This window comes from Falco naumanni, chromosome 14 (genome assembly GCF_017639655.2).
Source record: "Falco naumanni isolate bFalNau1 chromosome 14, bFalNau1.pat, whole genome shotgun sequence".
In the NCBI taxonomy this organism is placed as follows: Eukaryota; Metazoa; Chordata; class Aves; order Falconiformes; family Falconidae; genus Falco; species Falco naumanni.
Window position 1 is genome coordinate 10,049,826 of NC_054067.1, and position 20,294 is coordinate 10,070,119.

Genomic DNA, 20,294 nt, shown 5'->3' on the forward strand with positions numbered 1-20,294 from the left:
TTCTGATAGTTGTTCATACAGACCATCATTCTTTAAAGTTATCAGTTTGGTATCTGAGAAATATGAGTTGAAATACCAGCTAACAATGCACTCTATGTTAAGATGGCAATATATTTTTTCCTGCCCTTCCTTGAAGATGATGGGAAAAGATGCATCACATCATATATTATCATGTAGCCAACCACAATTCTTATATGTTTAGCTGTTTATAAGGCCATGCTTAATTGAAGAAACTGCTTTTCAGTACTGCTACCTACTGAAGTACATTTAGCTGAAACAGGGCTTTCCTATTAGGAAATGTATGCAAGAGCATTTAATATCTGTGTATTATCTCCCTAGAACTCCTAGCTGCGCATAAAGTCCTAAACACAGGATGTTACCTGTCCTTTTTGTTGGCTTGGTTCCTCCATTCCACATTAAGATCATGTGTTAGCACTGGATCAAGTACCTTGAATAAGAAAATGGTAAAAGCTTGGAGAGTCCATAAAAACCTTACAGGAGCTTGGGCAGGAGCACAGTGTTAAATGGCAAGCCAAGCAGATGCATCAGAAAATTCCTTTTCTAAAAAAAAGTTGTTTTAATCATTTGATTTTAACTCAGCTGATCTACAGTAGATGGAACACTGAACAGCTCTAGCCTTACAGGCTGAAAAATCACATACTTGAAAATCAGGGAGACGGGACGCAGCAGGACTGTAACACCCACAGCCACGCTCCCTTTTAGAGGGCAGCTCTGGGTAGAATTGCCACAACCCTTCCCAGACTGCCCGAGTGTCAGCTGGCACTACCAAACCCGCAAAGCTACCAGGATCGCAGTGGTGCTTGATACTACAGAGAGAGAGCAAAGTGAAACTCTGTTCCACTTACCTGTACACAGAACTAAACATACCCACACGCTCAAAGATGTATCTGCTTGGATGGGAGATACATGTAGGATAGTGGATTCTGCAAGGAAGCAGTGCAGTAAGGAACATGCCTTTTGTGAAGGGACTTGGAAGCAGTACAATGAAACTTAGAAAGCTAGAATAGTACAGCTGTGGACAGTTTTTCATTATCAGCCAGCAAAAACAGTTTTTTGGGTTTTTTTTTTCCAGTGTTTTGTGAGAACAACAAAGGTTTGGAGCACAAAAATCAGAAGCAAAACTGAGTTGGACAGAGCCATTCACTCCACTGGGGACCTTGCAGGAGAACATGAAATGCTTTTTCCAGGGAGACCTTTGCACTTCATTTTAGCTGTGCATCCAAACCTAGGTCAGTAAAGGATCAGCAGAACTGTAAGATTTCAAAATTGCATCCTGACATGGAGACAAGCTGAGAAAATATTTGTTGAGCAATGAAGTGTTTTCTCCTCCTATATCTGCACTACCTGGCATTGCATGAACCTCAGCTGGGTAAAACAGGCCTCAGAACTGAACCCTGAGCCTTCAAAAATAAAAGACAGGTTCCCCAGTCACAGGGATTTTGCTTAAATACAAATTTGTATTTGGCTTTGGATTTTTGAGCTTTACGGTTCAAATCTGTTCTCTCACTGTAACTCTGAGCAGCTTGGGTTTCATTCCATTGTATTTATTTTTTAAGTTCGATTCTCATGACTTTGAAAGCTTTCTAAAGGTCAGATGGAGAGAAGTACCAGATATTGCCACGGTTGCCTGCAGTGTAACACAGTCGTTTCATACTGCTTTAAAGCTTTTCAAAAATCACCTCAACCCTTTCTCTTCATCTTACAGAATGTGGTTAAGGGTGTGGGTTAGGTTTCAGCGGGACCAGAAAATGAGACAAACCCTTTGCCATTAGACACGGTGCAGACACCGGGTGATGTGATGAAAGAGCTGTACTGCTGCTGGAGCCCTATCATAGCTCGTGTCTCTAGGGTAGCAGCATCCACTCTTGGATACAGCTATTGTGCAATGGGGCAGGTTGTTTAGCCTCGTATTTATTTAATCTTTGTGAAGATAAAGAGGGATGTTCCACTGAGAGCTCTTTTGTTTCACTCTGTATCAGTTCGATAGGAGAGAGAGCAGATCTAAAGCCACAAGCAATGGTTTGTATATCTTGTAAGTCTTCTAAAGCCTTGTCATCATATGCTGTATTATGTTGTCTTTTTTACTGAGTGACCATTGCTCTATTGTACACTATCTGCCTTTTTGTGACTTGATGAACCACATTGTAAAAGGCAAAAATCAATAAAGTTCTCCAGGAACCAAAGCCAGAGGGAAAAACGTTTGCCTGCAGCGCCACCTTGTGGTCCCGGCCTTCAGCACTGACGGTGTCCCGGTCGCTGGGACTGGCAGGTGGAACTGCTCTGCAGGCTTGGGACCACCACCCAGTCCTTAGTAGCCCTTTCACTAGCCACAAAGGCACTGTGAGGAGCCCTTGCAAGAATGCTTGTGCTTTCTTCTGGCTGACCTGGTCCCTAATCTAGATCTTTGACGGGACAGAAAGGACAAAGGAAAATTGAGTTTGGTTCACCAACATGCCACTTGGTACACAAGGTACACCTCAGCATTGTAGGCACTGGGGAAAAGTCACGTTCCAGGTAGAGCTGGGGTAACCCCAGGCTGAAATTCTTCTGTTGCATGCTGAGGTGCAGGAGTAAAAAAATACCCCACCCAAATAAACAACGATTATCAAAGGGATCTGAATTTTTACTAGTGGAAGCAAGCAGCTTGTCAGCTGATCAAAACATCCATGTTCATGTGGCAATGTCAGTACAGTTAGCATCAGTCACGAGCGAGTGGTTTAGGTCACTTAAAGAATCACCATCAAAGGTACTAGCAAAACTGAATTTGTGGGAGTGTGACTTCACAAAGTTCGATGGCAAGGTTCACTCTATTACTTATCACTTAGATAAATCACACAAAGAAGAATCAAATTAAAATTAACCCAGAATTATTTACACAGAGAATAAAGATGTAAAAGGGTAAGGGAGACCCTCCTGCTGAGTCACGAGGTTCAGAGTGGATCACCTTGTTTTCTAAACTCTTGAGAGAGTTTAGGTGTAGCTAGATCCAACCGTGGTCTCAGACTTGGACAATGGTTTATATCCAAAGGATGTCTAAGGTTTATCCACAGTTTAAGGTTGATCACAAGCTTTTAGCAGCACTTAATCATTGACTAATTTATTATTTACAAACTGGATCAATAGTATTTACTACAATCACAACAGTAACCTATTCACGGATCTGAGATGGTAACATTCATTCTATACTTGTCATGAGGTACCTAAATCAATTCACACACACATGCACATAGACACAAAGGAATAGATGTGTAGAAATATAGATATAAATGTACAAAGGTATACCTGTTAAAAGTTCCCCTTGAGTTCAGTGAAACGTTCACGTGGAATGCCTTTGCATTTCTCAACAGGCAAGGGTTGAGTCCCGAGGAGTGGGGGTATCAGCCCAGGCTCCGTCATCAGCTTTCAGTGATGGTCCTCCTGACTTTGCTAACTTGGGAGTGCACAAGCTCTGAGAGGCATCCCACTGAGAGGGAGATGCTGTTCACAGCCTGCTGCAGTCCAGGAGAGCTCAAAAGGGCCTCACTTAGGACCGCTGTTCATAGGGTCAGAGATGACTGGCTTTAGTCAGCAATAATCCTCTGTCCTGGCCACAATCTGAGTCTGTAATTACTGGAATTTTCAAAATTCCAGTGATGGTGGCACTGTACCACTGAGGTTCCTATTCAGATAAGGAATGTTCCAAGGCTGTCAGGGGATGTTACAGTTCAGATAAGGAAAGTTTCTGGTAGTCAGTGCCATTCCCCACCTCAGCCATGCAAGAGCTGCTGGTATGGTCAAGGGACACTTAACCGCCCAACTCACCACATGGAGGCCAAGGCCCATGGGGAGTCTGAGATCCTTGAGCATTCCAGGGCAGGGGGTAAGATGCATGAGCAGCATCATATACCGGCCTGTGAATGAATATCTGATTTGACCCTAAGGTAATAATTTTGACCTTCGTGAGTAATTAAACTGCTATTATGACATTTTAGGCACAGGTAGCAGTTATTTATGCAATACCCATGCTTGACAAATGAACTGTCAAGCTACAATAGAAATTAAAATTTTAAATCAGAACTTTCGTCTTCTCCAACTGAAAAGCAAAACTTGCAGCTTTTTAGAACATTTTTACAATGAAGCTGCTACATAGAAAAGGGCCCAAGTCCACACGCGGTGCTCTTGACTACTGTCCCACTAGGAGGAATATAAACCTTGCTGTGCCTTTTTCATCTCATCTCCTCCTCTTACAGTACATATATTTTGCTTATGCTCATCTTGTTCTGGTGCTGCCAGATATGGTTACAGCTGATGCATTGATTGCTTATGTTAAATACAGTTGTTTTATCAGTATGTGTCCCTTTGTCAGAATGTTATGTGACATTGAAAGCAGTTGTGCTGTCAATGATACGGAAAAAGAATGAATTTATTACCCTTCAAATCAAAATCATGAAGCACCATATGAAAGCCTAACTTCCTCCAGAGCACAGCTCTCTCTCCATAATCACCATCAGCCATGAGGATCTATGTGGTTTGTCACATGCACATTTCAGCTGTGATAGTGCCCCTAAATTCAAGTAGCAGGAAACTGGTTTTTATCTTTGTCAAAATATCTACATACATACTTCACCATTTATAAAAATAATATTAAGAAACAGCACATACACAACCAATTTGGAAGGCAAACAGAGCCCTGTTCAGTCTCCATCATTCTGCTGCTCCACATTAAAAACATCATAATACTTTTGCTTACAAAATTATAACCAAATTATCTGTAATACAACGCTACTGGCAATGGTTGCAATATCAAGCTCTATAGGTCCTGCATATAGTTATGTCTGACTATCAGTAAGTACTCCAACAATTTAATGAGATTGCCCGTATGCATATTCCACCCCTATTCCACTTGCATTTTAAGTGACACCTTTTTTTGGACTGATGAAACCACAAAAAAATTATTAAATGCAGAATCCTGAAAGTACATAGTTTTAAAGAATCACTTATAATATTTATTCTCCAGCTTAGGAGGAAAGCTCCATTCCTCCCAGTTGTAGCTCTTGGAAATTCTGCTACACGGACTTCACAGACCCAAGGAAAAATGACCAGTGATTGCATTATTATGGGTGATACTGATTTCTGCTGACATTCTTTTAGGTACTCACTCTTACTTTTGCACTCAGCTGCTGAAAACTGCTACATGTTTGTTTCTTTTCTTTTTGTTACGCTACAGGGAAATGGAAAGAAATTGCATTTTGAAATCACCTACCTTGAGAGACAGGTCATCTAAAGATCAAAGAAAAGTTCTCTGGTGCAGTGATATACCATGGAGAGAGAGAATGCCAGAGAAAAACACTAGCACAGTTTTCTCAAGTACTTTGTATTTTTGCCAAGCCTATCTTTAAAGCAACTGCCCAACAACAGATTTCCTAAATCTTCTGCATCCTGGTAAGGAATTAGCCGTTTTCCTCAGTAAGAGTAGCACTACTGTGCTACAGAGCCATCCAACACTGAAAGGCAGTAAGCTGGCCACTCGCTACCGGTTTAATGAATGACAACTCTCTCTTCTTAATCCAGATAATATTCTAAGACTGACCTCTAAACTGAGATGGACACTTAACTGGTATCTTCATATCCATCCACAGGGATACTGCATCAATAAGAGAAGACTTATTATTCAGAAATTACCACAAGCAGTCTTTTGGTGTTGCTAGCTTTTTTATACAGGAATATGGAATGAGCATAAACAACTGGAAATTAAGATCTTCTACTGCAAAATCAATAGCATTATCAAGGGTTGACAACACTGTATTACTTTGATACTAAAACAAAACATCTCATTTTCTAGGGCATACTCAGGTAATCCTGGTATCCTTCTGCTTGAGGTCTTCAAGATCAGGTGGATGTTCCTCTATGCCAAAGGAAAAACAAAAACAAAAACAAAACAAAACAAACCCAAAACCTAAACATGAGCCTAACTAAATTTAAGGACATCTTTACATTTTTGCCAAATCAATACTCTCCCCAAAATATTTCCTTATTGTCCAATGACCTCGCTAACACTTCTTGATTTCATTGTCACCTTTAATAATCTATAGTTTGGCATGTTCATGTGATGTAAATAACATTTCACTCTCAGATTACATTTATTTCAGTAGTCAATTGCTATTCAGCATTGAAGTCGAATGCCAAGATGTGGAGCTATGTGAACGTGTCAGCTGTAAAACACCCTTATCCATACAGGACAGATTTCTCAGTGCCTTGTAAATGGATCTGTCTCTCCTGAAAGCAGCAAAACCTTACTCTGCTTTTCCACTCTCCCATACAACACAGTTTGCACATGGGATAAGGAACTCTGAAATGGCAGAGGACTTAAACCTAGGACTGTAATACCGCCCATGGCTTGCTCTGCTGTTGTTCATCTTCCCAGCACAGCAATCAAATTCATGTAGTCTCATTACTTGTCCCATAACAGAAATTGAAAGTGATCCGTGATAAACATTGCCTTTTGACAAAGTCCACTGGACTGGGGAGCAACAGGCATTTAGTAATGCATATGTTTAGTATTCTATACAGAATGGACAGAAGATAACAATCCTAAACTGAAAGAACACAAGAATATTTCATTTACCTGTTTTTGTTGTTCTTATGGTCCTTAGAGTCTTTCTTCAGTCAATCCAGTAAAGGGTCATAAACCTCTTCACTATGTGCTTGTTTCTTCCGCACTATTTGCTGTATTTCTTTATTTGCCCTTCTTAAAGGATTGACACATTGGCTGCAACATATTAAAACAACAGCTGAAAGTGGTTGACTTTCAAAAGAAGAAATTTAGAGATCACCTAGACTGTAGCTGTGAAATCCTAGCTCCAGTGAAAAAAAAACCCTCAAAGCTAGAGTTGATTTTGAGGGCCATCACAAGATTACATCACTAGGACATAGATTACAGCTAGGAAAAGCATTTCAATAAGTTTTCCCCATCTCTTACGTTTTCCTCATGAATTTCAGCTCACCTTCTGATTCATATATTGCAACCATGACCAGAAATTTCCACAGTAATTAGTCAAACAAATTCAAGGGCCCAAAAGCTGTACTAGGAATTCAGTAGAAGGAAATGACAGCTTCTCTAATTCTTACTCTATTTTTAAAATCTACACAGTATTATTCAAATATAGCACTAGTTAAGTGCATCTGCATTTTCCTAACCTGTAGTGTCTTAACCTGTCCATCATTGCATGTGGTTGTCAATGAAGACTAACAAAACTAACAATGAAGACTAACAAAGACTAACAAAATACAAGTCCATTTCCTGGGAAGAGGCACATGTAGATCCTGCTTCCTGCAGGAAAAATACCATTGGAAGGAGGCGAATACACAGCTCATTGACAGGGATGCAGAAGTAACAAAGCCTCACTGGCTCAGGGAATTACTAATGCTGATCAAGTGTGGCAAGGGGCGGAGTACTCAGCTCCCTCTCTCAATTTTACAGGAATTCCATGCTCCTACATGTTCTTAGTCTGGCCACATTATGGAATTACCTCTGCTGTCCTAATCCTGGGTAGCTCCTGAGAAACAGCCACCCCTAGCTTCACAGCACAAGTGCCTGCAAAAGCTTTCCAGGGCTAGTTGCCCAGGCTCTGTTGGTCTCTCAGTCGTTGGTTTTTGGTTTTGTTTTTTAATGTAAATAGACTTCTATGAGAAACCTTGGAATTTGCTCTAGAAGGGGCACATTGGTACTCATAAATCATCCCAAATTTTGTCAACAAAAGCCCTCTTATTTTTTGATAACTCTAGAGAAAATTTTTACTGTTGTGCACATCCAGTACAGTTTTGGCATTGTACATAGGACGCTCTCGATATTGACCATACAGTGCTGAAAACAAAAGAATTTCCATCCAGGGAGAAGGTTTCAGGCTCATTAAAGGAATGCTTATCAAAGCCATATCCTCTATCAACTGTCTCTAAAACTGGGAAAACTCAAAGTTACAATGTTATAGGATTGCTCCTTTCCTAGAACTCAAATATATGATGTTGGAAATTAAAACCATTTAGCATCTGGTTAATCACTGCATTAAAAAACAAAGCAAAAAACAAGTCATAGCAGAACAGCAATATTCTAATTTCACTCGCTATGAAAAAACACAGAAATGATCATTTAAACATTAATGTGAATTCTCTCAAAACGAACACATATTAATTCATTTTCCAGAAAATTTATGATAATTTCATGTTAATTCTTTGCCTCCTGTTTTCAGAGTCACTGATGACTCAGTGCAGCTATCTGTATGCTGAACATCAGCTGTCGAGCAATGTAAGATGTAACGTGGAGATTTTCACAGCAGGTCTTGTCTAAATGTGGAACACCACAGCAAATAGCCATCTGCTAGGCAGCCGCATTAGTATAGTCTATGTGTGTGAGTACGTCCATGTATATGATCCCACATAGACTGCTAACATCTTAGTAAAGCAAAAGTTTAACACTTAACACTTTGGGGGTGGGGTGGGGTGGGAATCTTCACGAAAAAGACAATTCTGTCTTATTAACCAAGCTGTAGCATTAGCTATTCAATTTGAACTACCACCCTAGAGAAATAAAGCACAGTTATGTTAACACATTCCATCTTAGTTTAATGATTTTGATGTTGTGGAGCTTACATTTTCCCATTATCATAAGAACATACATGCTGAAACTCTTCACAACATCAAAACCTAAACTGCTTGCATAGCACTCACAGGCTGTGATGTGCCCTATACATTAAGAAAACACACTGCACATTAGAAACCTTAGAGATAATTAATTTACTTTTCTCCCAAGCACACTCCCAGCTTACTTCTCTTACTCTATTCAGGCCTGCTACTTCGTTCTTTCCTTCTTTGTTTTAAGTGCATAACTCTAGGTCTGTCCCACACTGACAAATTTCTACTTGTTTTTTCTTTACAAACTGATTTTTCTCTCTGATTTCTTCCTTATTACCTTTCAGATAATTCATTCCTGCTTGCACATGCCATTTCCTGTGCAGCAGTCAATTGTTTACCACAGGCAATGTCACTCTTTTAGAAGTGCCTTTGAAGGCAGTGGTAAAAGAACCATTTTTGTCACCCTTCTCCATGTCAATTTTGAGAGCTAAGGCAAGTAGCAGGAAGTTTTCTCACTCGTTTCTTTTTAAACTTATATTACAAAATGAAATTAATTTCTTCTCAAAACTTTTCATTTTTACTGATGTGCTGGGTTTTCATTGCACTCAGGACACTGTGTCCTAAAAACCTATTCTGGGTTAAACAGGACGGGCTGAGCACAGTGTTGCAGGCTGCCCCATAGCTTGATTTGCTTTTAAGTCTCATTTGTCAGCTTTTTTGCCAACAACTGGCAGTTGCTGGTCTTGCCTTCCTGCCACAGAGAAGAACAGAAACCAAATTCCTTTAATATATAGGATGCACTAGCCTTCGGTATGGAGCAGGGGCAGAAAGTAGGGGAAGATAACTGGAGAATCAAGGGAGCAAAACCCTAGTCTTCCCTACTCAGCATATTGGCCCAGGAGAGGGTCCCCATCCTGCACGGCTCATGGCAAGTTCAGGCACCGCTGCTCCAGCCCCATTCAGGGCTTTATGTGCAGGCAGTGGGCCTTTGTGTTTTACATGCAACTTCCCCAGCAAAGGAAGTAAGATCAAGTCCAAGCCCTTTATAACTAGGTCTTTAGAAAGAGTACGAGGGCATTAGAAACCTTTTTTTCCTTAAGCCAAATTGACCCTCTGTTATATGTAGCGTCAAACTAGAAGGGCTCATTTTTTATGTTTGCACATTAGTTCCTCGCTTTTTTCCCTTCAGTCTTTTCTCCTCTCACTGACTTAAAACATGTCAGTTGCCCCTATTTTCTACGTTTAGAAGCAGTACCTCATAAAATTGGTCTGATCATGCCCTAATGCTTACCTTCTCTGAAAAAAGGTATTGCAACAAAATGGTAGACACCCCAATATAAAAAATCCTCCTGCCACAAGCACAAGCAGTCGAAATGTCAGTTGCACATCTGTAGAGTCAACAGAAGTTTGCATTAGTTATGAATCATTCTGAGATGTATATTGAGGTATAGATGACAGAGATTAGCCTCTAAGACATGTATCTCAGCCAGCAACACAATGGAAAAAAAGTAGGTGTTAGAAATAAGCTCAGACGAGAAAGATCTCATCTCAGACTTGACCTGAGTTCAGATAGCCCAAGTGTTTGGTTAATTTCAGAGGCAACTGGGGTCTGTGTGAACCCAGAGCATGGGGGGTGGTGGTGGGTGGGGATAAAAATCAAAGTCCTTTAGAAGCTTCTTAAAGAATGGAAAAAAAATCATGCAAATGAATGCTATTTACCCATTTCAGTTCTTAACTTTTGCAGCATTTTCTTAAAGCCTCATTTTATTCCTAGTGAAATTCGAGACAAAACTCCCAGATAAGAACCATTCAAGTATGCAGCCTCTGATCATCTTACAGAACCCCAAGTGCCATGAGTCTAATATCTGCTAAGTGCTTCTATTTTATCAACAGATTGCTTTGAGGCAAACAGCATGTGCTCCCAGGGCAGTAAGTGTTTGTATTTTCTTTGGACATATGTTGTACATCCAGGAGCATTCAAGTAGCTAATTAATCTATGAACAAATAATTCTGTAAAATAGTCAGCCCTTGATATTCAAACAGTAAAAGCTTAACTGAAATGAAGAATCAAGCAGTCACAGCTGAATAAGCGTATTTAATTTTAACATTTGCTTGAGTATGTGTCTTAAAAATGAGCAGAAAAGCTGTAATTTTCATTATACAGCTTTTCTTCTTGCTATAATGAAGTGTCTTCTACACATAATATAAAGGCCTAGGTGGGAAACAAATATTATTAAAATATTTTGTTTCTGCAGTATGCCCCTAACTAACAGATTCTTATGGCCTCATGATGAATGGTATTTCTTTCTATCAAAAGTTACCTAGCTAGTAGCAATTACAGCTGTCCTAGCACTGCAATGTGGCACTTGCTCAACTACAAGAAAAATTTCAAAGTTCAGTCCTGACCTCTGCCTGCTTCTGAACAAGCACAAACAAGCAGAAAGTGAACTCATGTTAGCTTACAAGTATTCCCCTAGGGTTTCATATCTGTATTAAGTCAGCTCTTCCTGAAAACTGGGTATCATGTCTGTAATCAATGGACGTATGCTGAATTATATCAGGAAGACCTAAACCATTAAGCTCTGGATTATGGTTTCTTCTACTAACTTAACATTCATGTTTGTTAAGACTGCCTGTGTCTAAGAACATTGGTGAAAAAAAGGACACAATATAACAGGCACCGCTGTATTAGAAAAAAACAGGGTAATATTTGGCTCTATTCCTGTGATCCTGTGATGGATCTCCAAATATTGCTGGAGTATCTTGGCACTGTTCTTGAAAGAAAACCGTGAGATATATGTCTAGTGTCTGAACATGAGACAAAGGACACAAATTAAGACACAAAATCCCACCTGAGCTTTTTTTTTTTTTTTTTTTTTTTTTTTCACTGTGAGGGTTCAAGCAGTAAACACTGGAACAGATTGCCCAGAGAGGCTGTGGAGTCTCTGTCCTCAGACATATTCAAAACTTGACTGGACACAGCCCTGGAAAACCTATTGTAGCTGACCCTTCTTAACCAGGGAGGATCTGACTATATGTTCTTGAGAGGTCCTTTCCACATCCAATAATTCTGTGTCTAAAAAAAAAATCCTCTAACATTTTTGCATTTTTCAGTTTGTTGAAGCAACCTCACCATGAAAAACAATAATAAAGCTGTACAAATGGAAAAAAAAGTTATGACAAAAATTAAGATTCGATACAATTGTTTCAGTAAAGCAGATTACCACAGTTATGTGCAATGGTAGGATGTACAAAAATAATTTGCTGCATTCTTTCATATGAGAGAGAGAAGAAAACCATGTACACCAAGTTTATGCTTAAAGAAAAATGGTAAAATACTTTAAGGCCAGAATTTAAGAACACAGAACCACAGAATATTTGGTTGTAAGAGACTTCTGCAGATCATGTAGATCAACCTTCTTCCTGAAGCAAGGCTACCACCAACATGAGGTCAAGTTAAATTGTCTCTTTATCTGGCCAAGTCTGGAAAAGCTCCAAGGATGATGACTCCATCACCTGTCTGATGACTTGTTCTAGAGTTGCACTACTTTCCTAAAGAATTTTTTTCTCCTAATGTTCAAGCTAAATTTCCCAAGCATTAGTGGCAATTCTCACTTGTTATATCATCTGATCCTACCAAGAAGAATTTGTGGCTCCCTCATCTTAGTAATGGCTCTTCTAAACCTTCAGTAGCTATGAAATAACCAGTTAGCCTCATTTTCACCAGATTAAATAATTCCACCTTCTCTTCACAGCACTTTCACAGTCACTATTACTTTGGATTGAACCCCCCTTTCCAGAAATAAAGCCTTCCCTCCATTCTTTGTGCTAACATGTGTGAGCATATTTATTTGTATCACTTGTTCTTAGTTTGTGCTGGGGTTGACAAGATATCCAAACAATTCTGTATCAAAGAACTATTTTCTCTATTAATATATATGCAGAAATAAATGCAAGCTTACACTTACCTTGAAGAGAGTGGTGACATGAAAAAGTAAAGGAAGTAACAGAAATGAAAATTGTATTGTCTGACCAGAAGCAGCATTTGGCTACAAGGCAGCAATCTACAGAAGTATACTTACTGTCTTTAAATGGCATGTAACATGTCAGTTCGTGGCTGGTTTTGGAAGGACAACAATTATTTTTCAAGCATTCGGTTCTGTTAAGACCCTCTCCTACATGACAAGGAATTAAGGTTTGTCCATCTTTGCGACGACATGCTTTAAAAAAAGAAGTAATATGTAAGATCTCTGTTCTAGAGCTTTAAAAAAAGAAATAATATGTAAGATGTCTGTTCTAGAAGCAATGCCCAAGTAGAGGGATATTTGGTGTCCCTAGCATGCTTTGGTAGAGAAAACAGTGTCACTGAATTTCATGTTTGTTTTTTCCCCAAAACTAATTAATCTATATATTAAAATTAACAGAAAAGCTAAAATCACGTAATACAAAATCTTAAGTTATTTGCTTTGTTTCAGCAAGAGACATTTACAAAACCAAATCTAAACATCACTGAAACACTTTTTTATACTTAGGTTTGTAAACCAAGTGGGAAAGACAAACTAAATCTTCTGACTAGACTGTTTCTAATTAAAAAAAAGAAAACAGAAATTTAAGACTTCTTTTTTTTTTTTTTTTACAGGCCCAGCATGGAATACATTGCCACTAACTTTCTGTATGGCACTAATTGCATGTTTCTAGAAGCAGCTGAAAATCAGCTGATAGGAACAAACCCGCAAGATATCCAATCCAGTTATTGAACAAAATATTCAAGCAATTTATTCTTTTTTATTTATTTAATAACAGCTTCACATTAATCAGATAATCATGAGATCCTCTGTGAGAAGGGCTTAAATGTATAAGATACTTACAAATAGTAGATGTCTCAGTATATTTAATTCCTGTAAAACTGGGTATCACATCCCTTATGTGACACTTCCACAGCAGCTGCAAAGCATCATTTGTTTCCAAAAACTCTCCCAAGACTGGCTGCATTGTCAGTCTCATGTTTATCATAGACATTAGTGGTAGCCAAATTCAGTTTATTAAATGTGGGATCAGGCACTTCATGATGCCTCTGTGCTTCCCTAGGGCTCAGTGGTACTAATAGCAGTGGTGGTCCACTAAGGTAATGCAGAAACATAGTAAGTGAAAAGTGGTATTTCTGCTTCTCCTTTGATTTTGTCGGTGATCCAGTTATGGAATCAGGTTTGGATTTTTTGTACATGCCAAGACCTTTTTCTCTATTCATAGATATTATCTTTCTTACTGATATTAGCAAATTAGCATTGTGATTTCCTTCTCAATAATATTATGAAATAATATAGTTCTTCTCATTTAACTTGAGCAGTCCAAAAGGTGAGTGGTTCAGCCTAAGCTAACGGCCCTGGAGCCTTTCCTAACCAGCAGAAGTGAGAGAAACACTACTGCAGGAAAAAATCCTTCTCTCACCTAGAATGTGCCAAATAGCTCTTTTCTTCCTATGCATACAACAAAGCTGGGCAAGGCGGATCCAACACCAAGCTGTCCAGCATTTCTAGCACAATCACATCACTGATGATGAAGGGTTTTGCAGGAGGGTAGCAATGCAGTGGAAGCAAATTTATGATTGTTCCAAAGGGGCACTTAACAATATCATTTGGAAGAGATCTAGTGTGTTTTGCAGTATCGGACTGAGGGTTTTAAATACATTGAATGCTGACAGGTAGGTGTGGGAGGGAGGATTGGAAGTGAGGCAGAAGAAGGGGAAAGATTAGAGAAAAACAATGCTGCAGTGATGAAGTGACACTTACTTGTTGGCCTGAAGAAGCTTAAGAGAGGTTCATATGTGTCTTTCAGTTTCATGCCAGGTTTGCTGGGTGCCACTTCACTTTTTTCTAAAACTTGCTGAGTTGGTTGTGCAAAACCTGAAAACTCATAATGATTAGCTCATTACCATCAAAATATCTGTAATTAATTAAATGCAATGACATTTTCATACTGATTATCTTTCATTATGAAGGCATTTATAGTCATTGTGAATTATGACTCCTGATGGCTAGCAAGGTTAAGCATATATATCTTTCTGTTGTATTCACTTAATATTACTTCAAATTGCTTCATGAACCACAATGAGAAAAGAACTATAACTGTGAAATTTAAATTAAAGAATCCACTCAGGTGAAAATTGTCAAGACAAAAAGCCCTACTGTTCACCTATAAGGTGCAGGTTCCCTGAAAACTCTGTGTTGCATCTACAGATATATTTCTCACATGTATGCAAGCAGAACCTTCAGTCTTTGTTTTAGATATAGTTCAGACCCCAAATGAAACACAGAAATGTGGTGAAAGGCAGCTTTACCAGATACAACAAAACATGCATATATCCCAACATCCCAACATGACAGCGACCTACAGCAGATGTGTAGGAAAGAACAAAACTTCCCTGAATATAGAGGTACTGGAGTATTTTCCCAAACACCAGTGATTTGTGGCTCTGGGACTTCGTGATCACCTTTTATTTACACTATTCCAGAAGATGTGGCATCAGAAAACCATGCTGCCTCACCTACATCTCTTTTTCATTAAACCAAAAGTGCAAATCACAGTGGGACTGCACTGGCAATCAACCACTCCACAATGAGGAAAAAAAGATAAAGAAACCCAGTATTCCTATTTGCTTGCCTTTTTTCTCTCCATATGAGAAACTTACACCATCACAACTTCAACAGCTTTCAGTGATGGGAGTTTATTTAAAGCCATTTCATGGGTTTATAGTTTCTTGGGAACAGAAGTGAGATCATGGCCTAAACAAAAACCTAAGGTACTGAGGAACTTCAGTCTTTTAGATGATTCTTCAGCTAGCAGCATCAGAAGTGTAGTTCTGTGTTTGTCCTGGGGCACAACCTGCCTTCAGAAAAAGCAGCATCAGAGTAGGGAGAACTGGATGCATGGCAAAATAAAGAATCTGAAACTAATGTGTAACAGAAATGTGACTAGCAAAGTTCATACTAAAGTTTGATGAAATGTCATTATCTGACTACCAGTTTGGTGAGAATTAACTGAAAATATGACCATGGTTGTCCTGTACATTGCTGTCTCATACGAGAGTTTATCGAGACACAAGCCACATACATACATTTAATGGGCACTGCTGCTCAACGTAAGCTGCATCATGTACTTTTGAAACACATTTATGTTAGGGCTCACACACATACACACCCTGGGAAAATGTCTTTCCTTGCTTTTTATTTTTTTTTTTTAGACAGAATGACTTCCTCATCTAAATATTCTAGAAGCAGCTGGGAGAAGTCTCACAAATGCTAGCCCATGTTCTCGTTGGGGACTTCACCCTACCGGGTGGCTGCTGGACACACCGCGCAGCGGGGGCGAAGCAGCCCAGGAGGTTCCTGCAGTGTGTGGCACTGACCTTCCTGGCACAGCGGGGCAGGGAGCCAGCCGGGGGGATGCCCCGCGGCGCCGGCTGCTTACAGACTGGGAAGGGCTGGAGGGGGATGTGGTGGTCAGAGGCCGCCTTGGGCACGGTGGTCACAAAGTGATCGTTTTCCATTCCTGGGGCAGTAAGGAGGGGGTCAGCAGAACGGCTGCCTCGGGCTTCCAGAGGGCGGACTTTGGCCTGGTCAGGAGCCTGGTCGACAGAGTCCCTTGGGAGGCAGCCCTCAAGGGCCAAGGGCTCCAGGGAGGCTGGACATTCCTCAAGAAGGAAATCTGAAAGGAGCAGGGGCAGGTTATCCCTGTGTGCCGAATGACGGGCCGGCGGGGAGAAGACCGGCCTGGCTGAGCAGAGCTTTGGCTGGAACTCAGGGGGAAAAGGAGAGTTTGCCACCTTTGGAAGAAGGGGCAGCAGCTCTGGAGGACTACAGGGATGTAGTGAGATTATGCAGAGAGAAAACTAGAAGGGACAAAGCCCAACTAGAACTGAATGCGGCTACTGCTCCAAGACAGTAATAAACATTTCTATAAACACATTGGCAGTGAAAGGAGGGCTAAGGAGAATCTCCATCCTTTATTGGATGTGGAGGGAAACGTAGTGACAAAGGCTGAGGAAAAGCCTGGGGCACTTAATGCTTTTTTTGCCTCAGGCTTTAACAGCAAGATCCGTTGTTCCCCAGGTGCGCAGCCCCCTGGGCTGGAAGAAAGGGATGGGGAGCAGAATGGAGCCCCCATAATCCAAGGGGAAATGGTCAGCAACCTGCTAAACCAAGTCTACAGGGCAGGTGGGATCCACCGCGGGGTACTGGGGGAGCTGGTGGAAGTGCTCACCCAGCCACTCTCCATCAACCTGCAGCCCTGGCCAACGGGGAAGGTCCCAGCTGACTGGAAGTCAGCAAATGTGGCACCCACCTACCAGAAGGGCGGGGAGGAGGATCCGGGGAACTACAGGCCTGTCAGCGTGACCTCGGTGCTGGGGAAGGTTCTGGAGCAGATCATCCTGAGTGCTGTCACACAGCACGTGCAGGACAACGGGGGATCAGGCCCAGCCAGCACGGGGTTATGGAAGGCAGGTCCTGCCTGACGAACCACATCCCCTTGTGTGACAAGGTGACCCGCCTAGTGGCTGAGGGAAAGGCTGTGGCTGGTGTCTGCCTGGGCCTTGGCGAAGCCTTTGGCACCGTCTCCCACAGCATCTCCTGGAGACACCGGCTGCCCGTGGCCGGGGCGGGTGTGCTCTGCGCTGGGCTAAGAGCTGGCTGGGCGGCCGGGCAGAGCGTGGTGGGGGATGGGGTGACATCCCGCTGGCGGGGGCACACGGGGTGTCCCCAGGGCTCAGCGCTGGGGCCGGCCCTGTTTGATATCTTTATCGATGACCTGGATGAGGGCACTGAGCGCACCCCCAGCCGGTCTGCGGAGGACACCAGGCTGGGGCAGTGCTGCCCTGCTGGGGGGCAGGAGGCCCTGCAGGGGGTCTGGGCAGGCCGGGCGAGGGGCCCAGGCCGGTTGTGTGAGGTTCAACCCGGCTCCGTGCCGGGCCCTGCCCGTGGGGCACAACAGCCCCAGGCAGCGCTGCAGGCTGGGGCAGGGGGCTGGGAAGGTGCCCGGCGGGAAAGGGGCTGGGGGGGGCTGGCTGGGCCGGCTGGGCAGGAGCCAGCCCTGTGCCCGGGTGGCCACGGGGGCCAGCAGCAGCCTGGCTGGTGTCAGGAACAGTGTGGCCAGCAGGGCCAGGGCAGTGCCCGTCCCCCTGTGCTGGGCCCTGGTGAGGCCGCCCCTCGGATCCTGTGTTCAGCTTTGGGCCCCTCACTGCCAGGGGGACGTGGAGGGGCTGGAGCGTGTCCAGAGCCGGGCAGGGGCTGGGGAAGGGGCTGGGGCACGAGGCTGATGGGGGGCGGCTGAGGGGACTGGGGGGGCTGGTCTGGAGAGGAGGAGGCTCAGGGGGGCCCTGACCGCTCTCTGCAGCTCCCTGGCAGGAGTCTGTAGTGAGGTCGGGTCATGTCTCAAAATTTCATCACTGAAGTATTTAAAAGATGTGTACATATGGCACTTAGGGACATGGTTTAGTGGTGGACTAGGCCGTGCTGAGTTTACAGCTGGATTTAAAGGTCTTTTCCAGCCTAAATGATTCTATGACTCTTCATTGCAGAAACATTTTACAGTGACACTTGCAGCAACTGACAGCCTTTCACCAAGATCTGAAAAGGTGGTCTCTGAAGTTTGGTTTCTCAATGCATAAAGGATCAAAAGCAAGCTTAATGTGTGGGCTGATTCTTTACATACATCAAATCACCAAATCTGACTTGCACTCACAGTAGAAGTTACCAGCCAAAAATCTTTGCTAACTATTTTGAGCCACCTGCTGTATTAAGCAAATACAAGTCTCAGCAGACTGTAAGAGTGCCTTTAACTGTATGCCAGAAGAAAAAATTTTCAAACTGGGGTAAAAAAAAATAGAACAATCTATTATCAAAGGTAATATAAAAGCAAGATACGCTGCAAGGGATGAAATAAGCAGCATGTTTCTCATATAGATGCACCAAGAAGGAAATGGGAACTACAGTTACTGGGGGGAACCCCCTATATTTTGCTGTATTTGTCAGGATTTATCAATCCCATCTGGAGTAATTAAATGCATTTAGTATTTTTCAGTGTTTTTCAATCATTACCAAGCGAAATTGTAAACTTAATTTCTTGTTAGTAAAAGTACTTGCTACTTCTATGAAAATGTTTTTATCCTTGCAATACTTACTTGAATTGATGCTATAAAGCAGTATCAGTACCACATAGTTCCATGCTAGACAGGTGCCCATTAGCAGCATTACTGCAATAAAACCAACAGTAGTGATAGGTATGTGGTTATGCATTAAAAAAAAAAAAAAAAAGATCTTAACTTTGTATTTATGGATTAGAACAAATGTGACAGCAGGTTGGTGCATTGAGCAGGACTGCCTTTTTCTTTGCAATAAAGAAGAGGCCAAACCCAGTAAAAATTTTTGCGGTAAATGATTTTCAAGAGGCATCTTGTTAACAGACTAGCCGAACAATGCCCTCTCTGAAGTGTGCCAGAGCTGGACATCCAACATCTTAAAAAGTTCACTTTTAGCAATAAATTAAATCCAGGTTTAATGAAGATTAGGACCAAAGAACTAAATTGTTGGAGACTTATTACTGAATTCTAGTTTAGCTTGTTGAATTCTTCAGGCTTTTCAAAACTGAAGTATATGAGATGCTTTGGATGAAAACATTTGAATCACCTTTAAAAATAATATTATGGATAAAAACACTTCTAGAAATCCCTAAGTCAGCCATAGTAGTTCCACAGCAGGCAAACTATTTTTTTTTTTTTTTAACCTCCAACCCACCCCTGAAGACTGCTTTGCCAGATGCTGTATGTCTCTTCACCTGCTGCTCTTGTTATTGCCCTTAAAAGGTCTTTTTCAAGTATTACCACATATATAACAGCTTAAACCTAAAGATGATTTTGTTAGCATTGGTAAGGGAGGAGAAACCTGTTTTTCTGAAGTGCTATACAGGCCTTTGAAGGATCTCTCTGCACTCCTGCTGCTAAATGAGAGCTGTCCTTGCCATTAGAATGTACCTGTTCTGTGAAGTAACACACAAACACACTCTGCCCTACAGAGAAACATTGCTATGGTAGTTAAATGTGAAACTATTTCTTAAGAGGACAGGAATCATGTTTTCCAAGATAACTACTGAAAAATCTAATGCCACCCAGGGTAAACTAGGAAGAGAAAAACACTTCCTGGGAAAACAAAGGAAACCGAGACAATTCCAGTTTTCCCCATTACATACTTTTGCAGGCTTCTCCGCTACTGTTGGAACAGGAAGACCACCAGTGGTCTGGAGTACAGCAGTTGACAGGCTTGTTACACACCACGTGTGTCACAATGGGCTCCCTGTTACTATGATACAGCTCGGAATGAACAGTACAGATCTGACCAGCGCATGAGCAGAGGGGTCGGAAAAAAACTACACACAATTTGAAAAAATATCAGCCTCCCAAGAGCCTTTTAAGTCTTCTAATTCATCAAGTTAAAACCAAATGTACGTTACTACCAATCACACTTCAGTCTCCAACACAGAAACACTAATTGTGTAGGCCAGGTAATAGATACCTCAGGACACTGAAATATACTCCTCTCGAAACAGACAAAGTTTGCCAGAGTGCTTAAATTAGAGTTCCCCCATAATCCATTAAATGTGAATTAATTAGGTAA

The 20,294-nt window shown here is 41.6% G+C and overlaps 1 protein-coding gene across 1 annotated transcript; it reads right to left on the reverse strand.

Moving 5' to 3' along the window:
• Nucleotides 1–6,631: 6,631 nt before the first annotated feature.
• Nucleotides 6,632–18,876, reverse strand: FMR1NB (FMR1 neighbor). The gene is made up of 5 exons (XM_040614581.1): nucleotides 18,806–18,876; nucleotides 14,418–14,531; nucleotides 12,711–12,848; nucleotides 9,920–10,016; nucleotides 6,632–6,769 (listed from the first exon to the last, which is right to left on the reverse strand). Exons 1-5 carry the CDS (start codon nucleotides 18,873–18,875, stop codon nucleotides 6,667–6,669), a joined length of 522 nt encoding a protein of 173 aa, XP_040470515.1. The 5' UTR covers nucleotide 18,876; the 3' UTR covers nucleotides 6,632–6,666.
• Between the last annotated feature and the right edge of the window lie 1,418 nt (nucleotides 18,877–20,294).

What these genes read in the sequence shown, in the direction of transcription:
- FMR1NB (XM_040614581.1), bottom strand. Translation starts at nt 18,875, where the DNA reads ATGCTGCTAATGGGCACCTGTCTAGCATGGAACTATGTGGTACTGATA. An exon ending in GCTTTATAGCATCAATTCAA is followed by an intron (nt 14,532 to 18,805) that starts GTAAGTATTGCA and finishes ATGAGTTTTCAG; the next exon opens with GTTTTGCACAACCAACTCAG. An exon ending in AATACCTTTTTTCAGAGAAG is followed by an intron (nt 6,770 to 9,919) that starts GTAAGCATTAGG and finishes AATATGTTGCAG; the next exon opens with CCAATGTGTCAATCCTTTAA.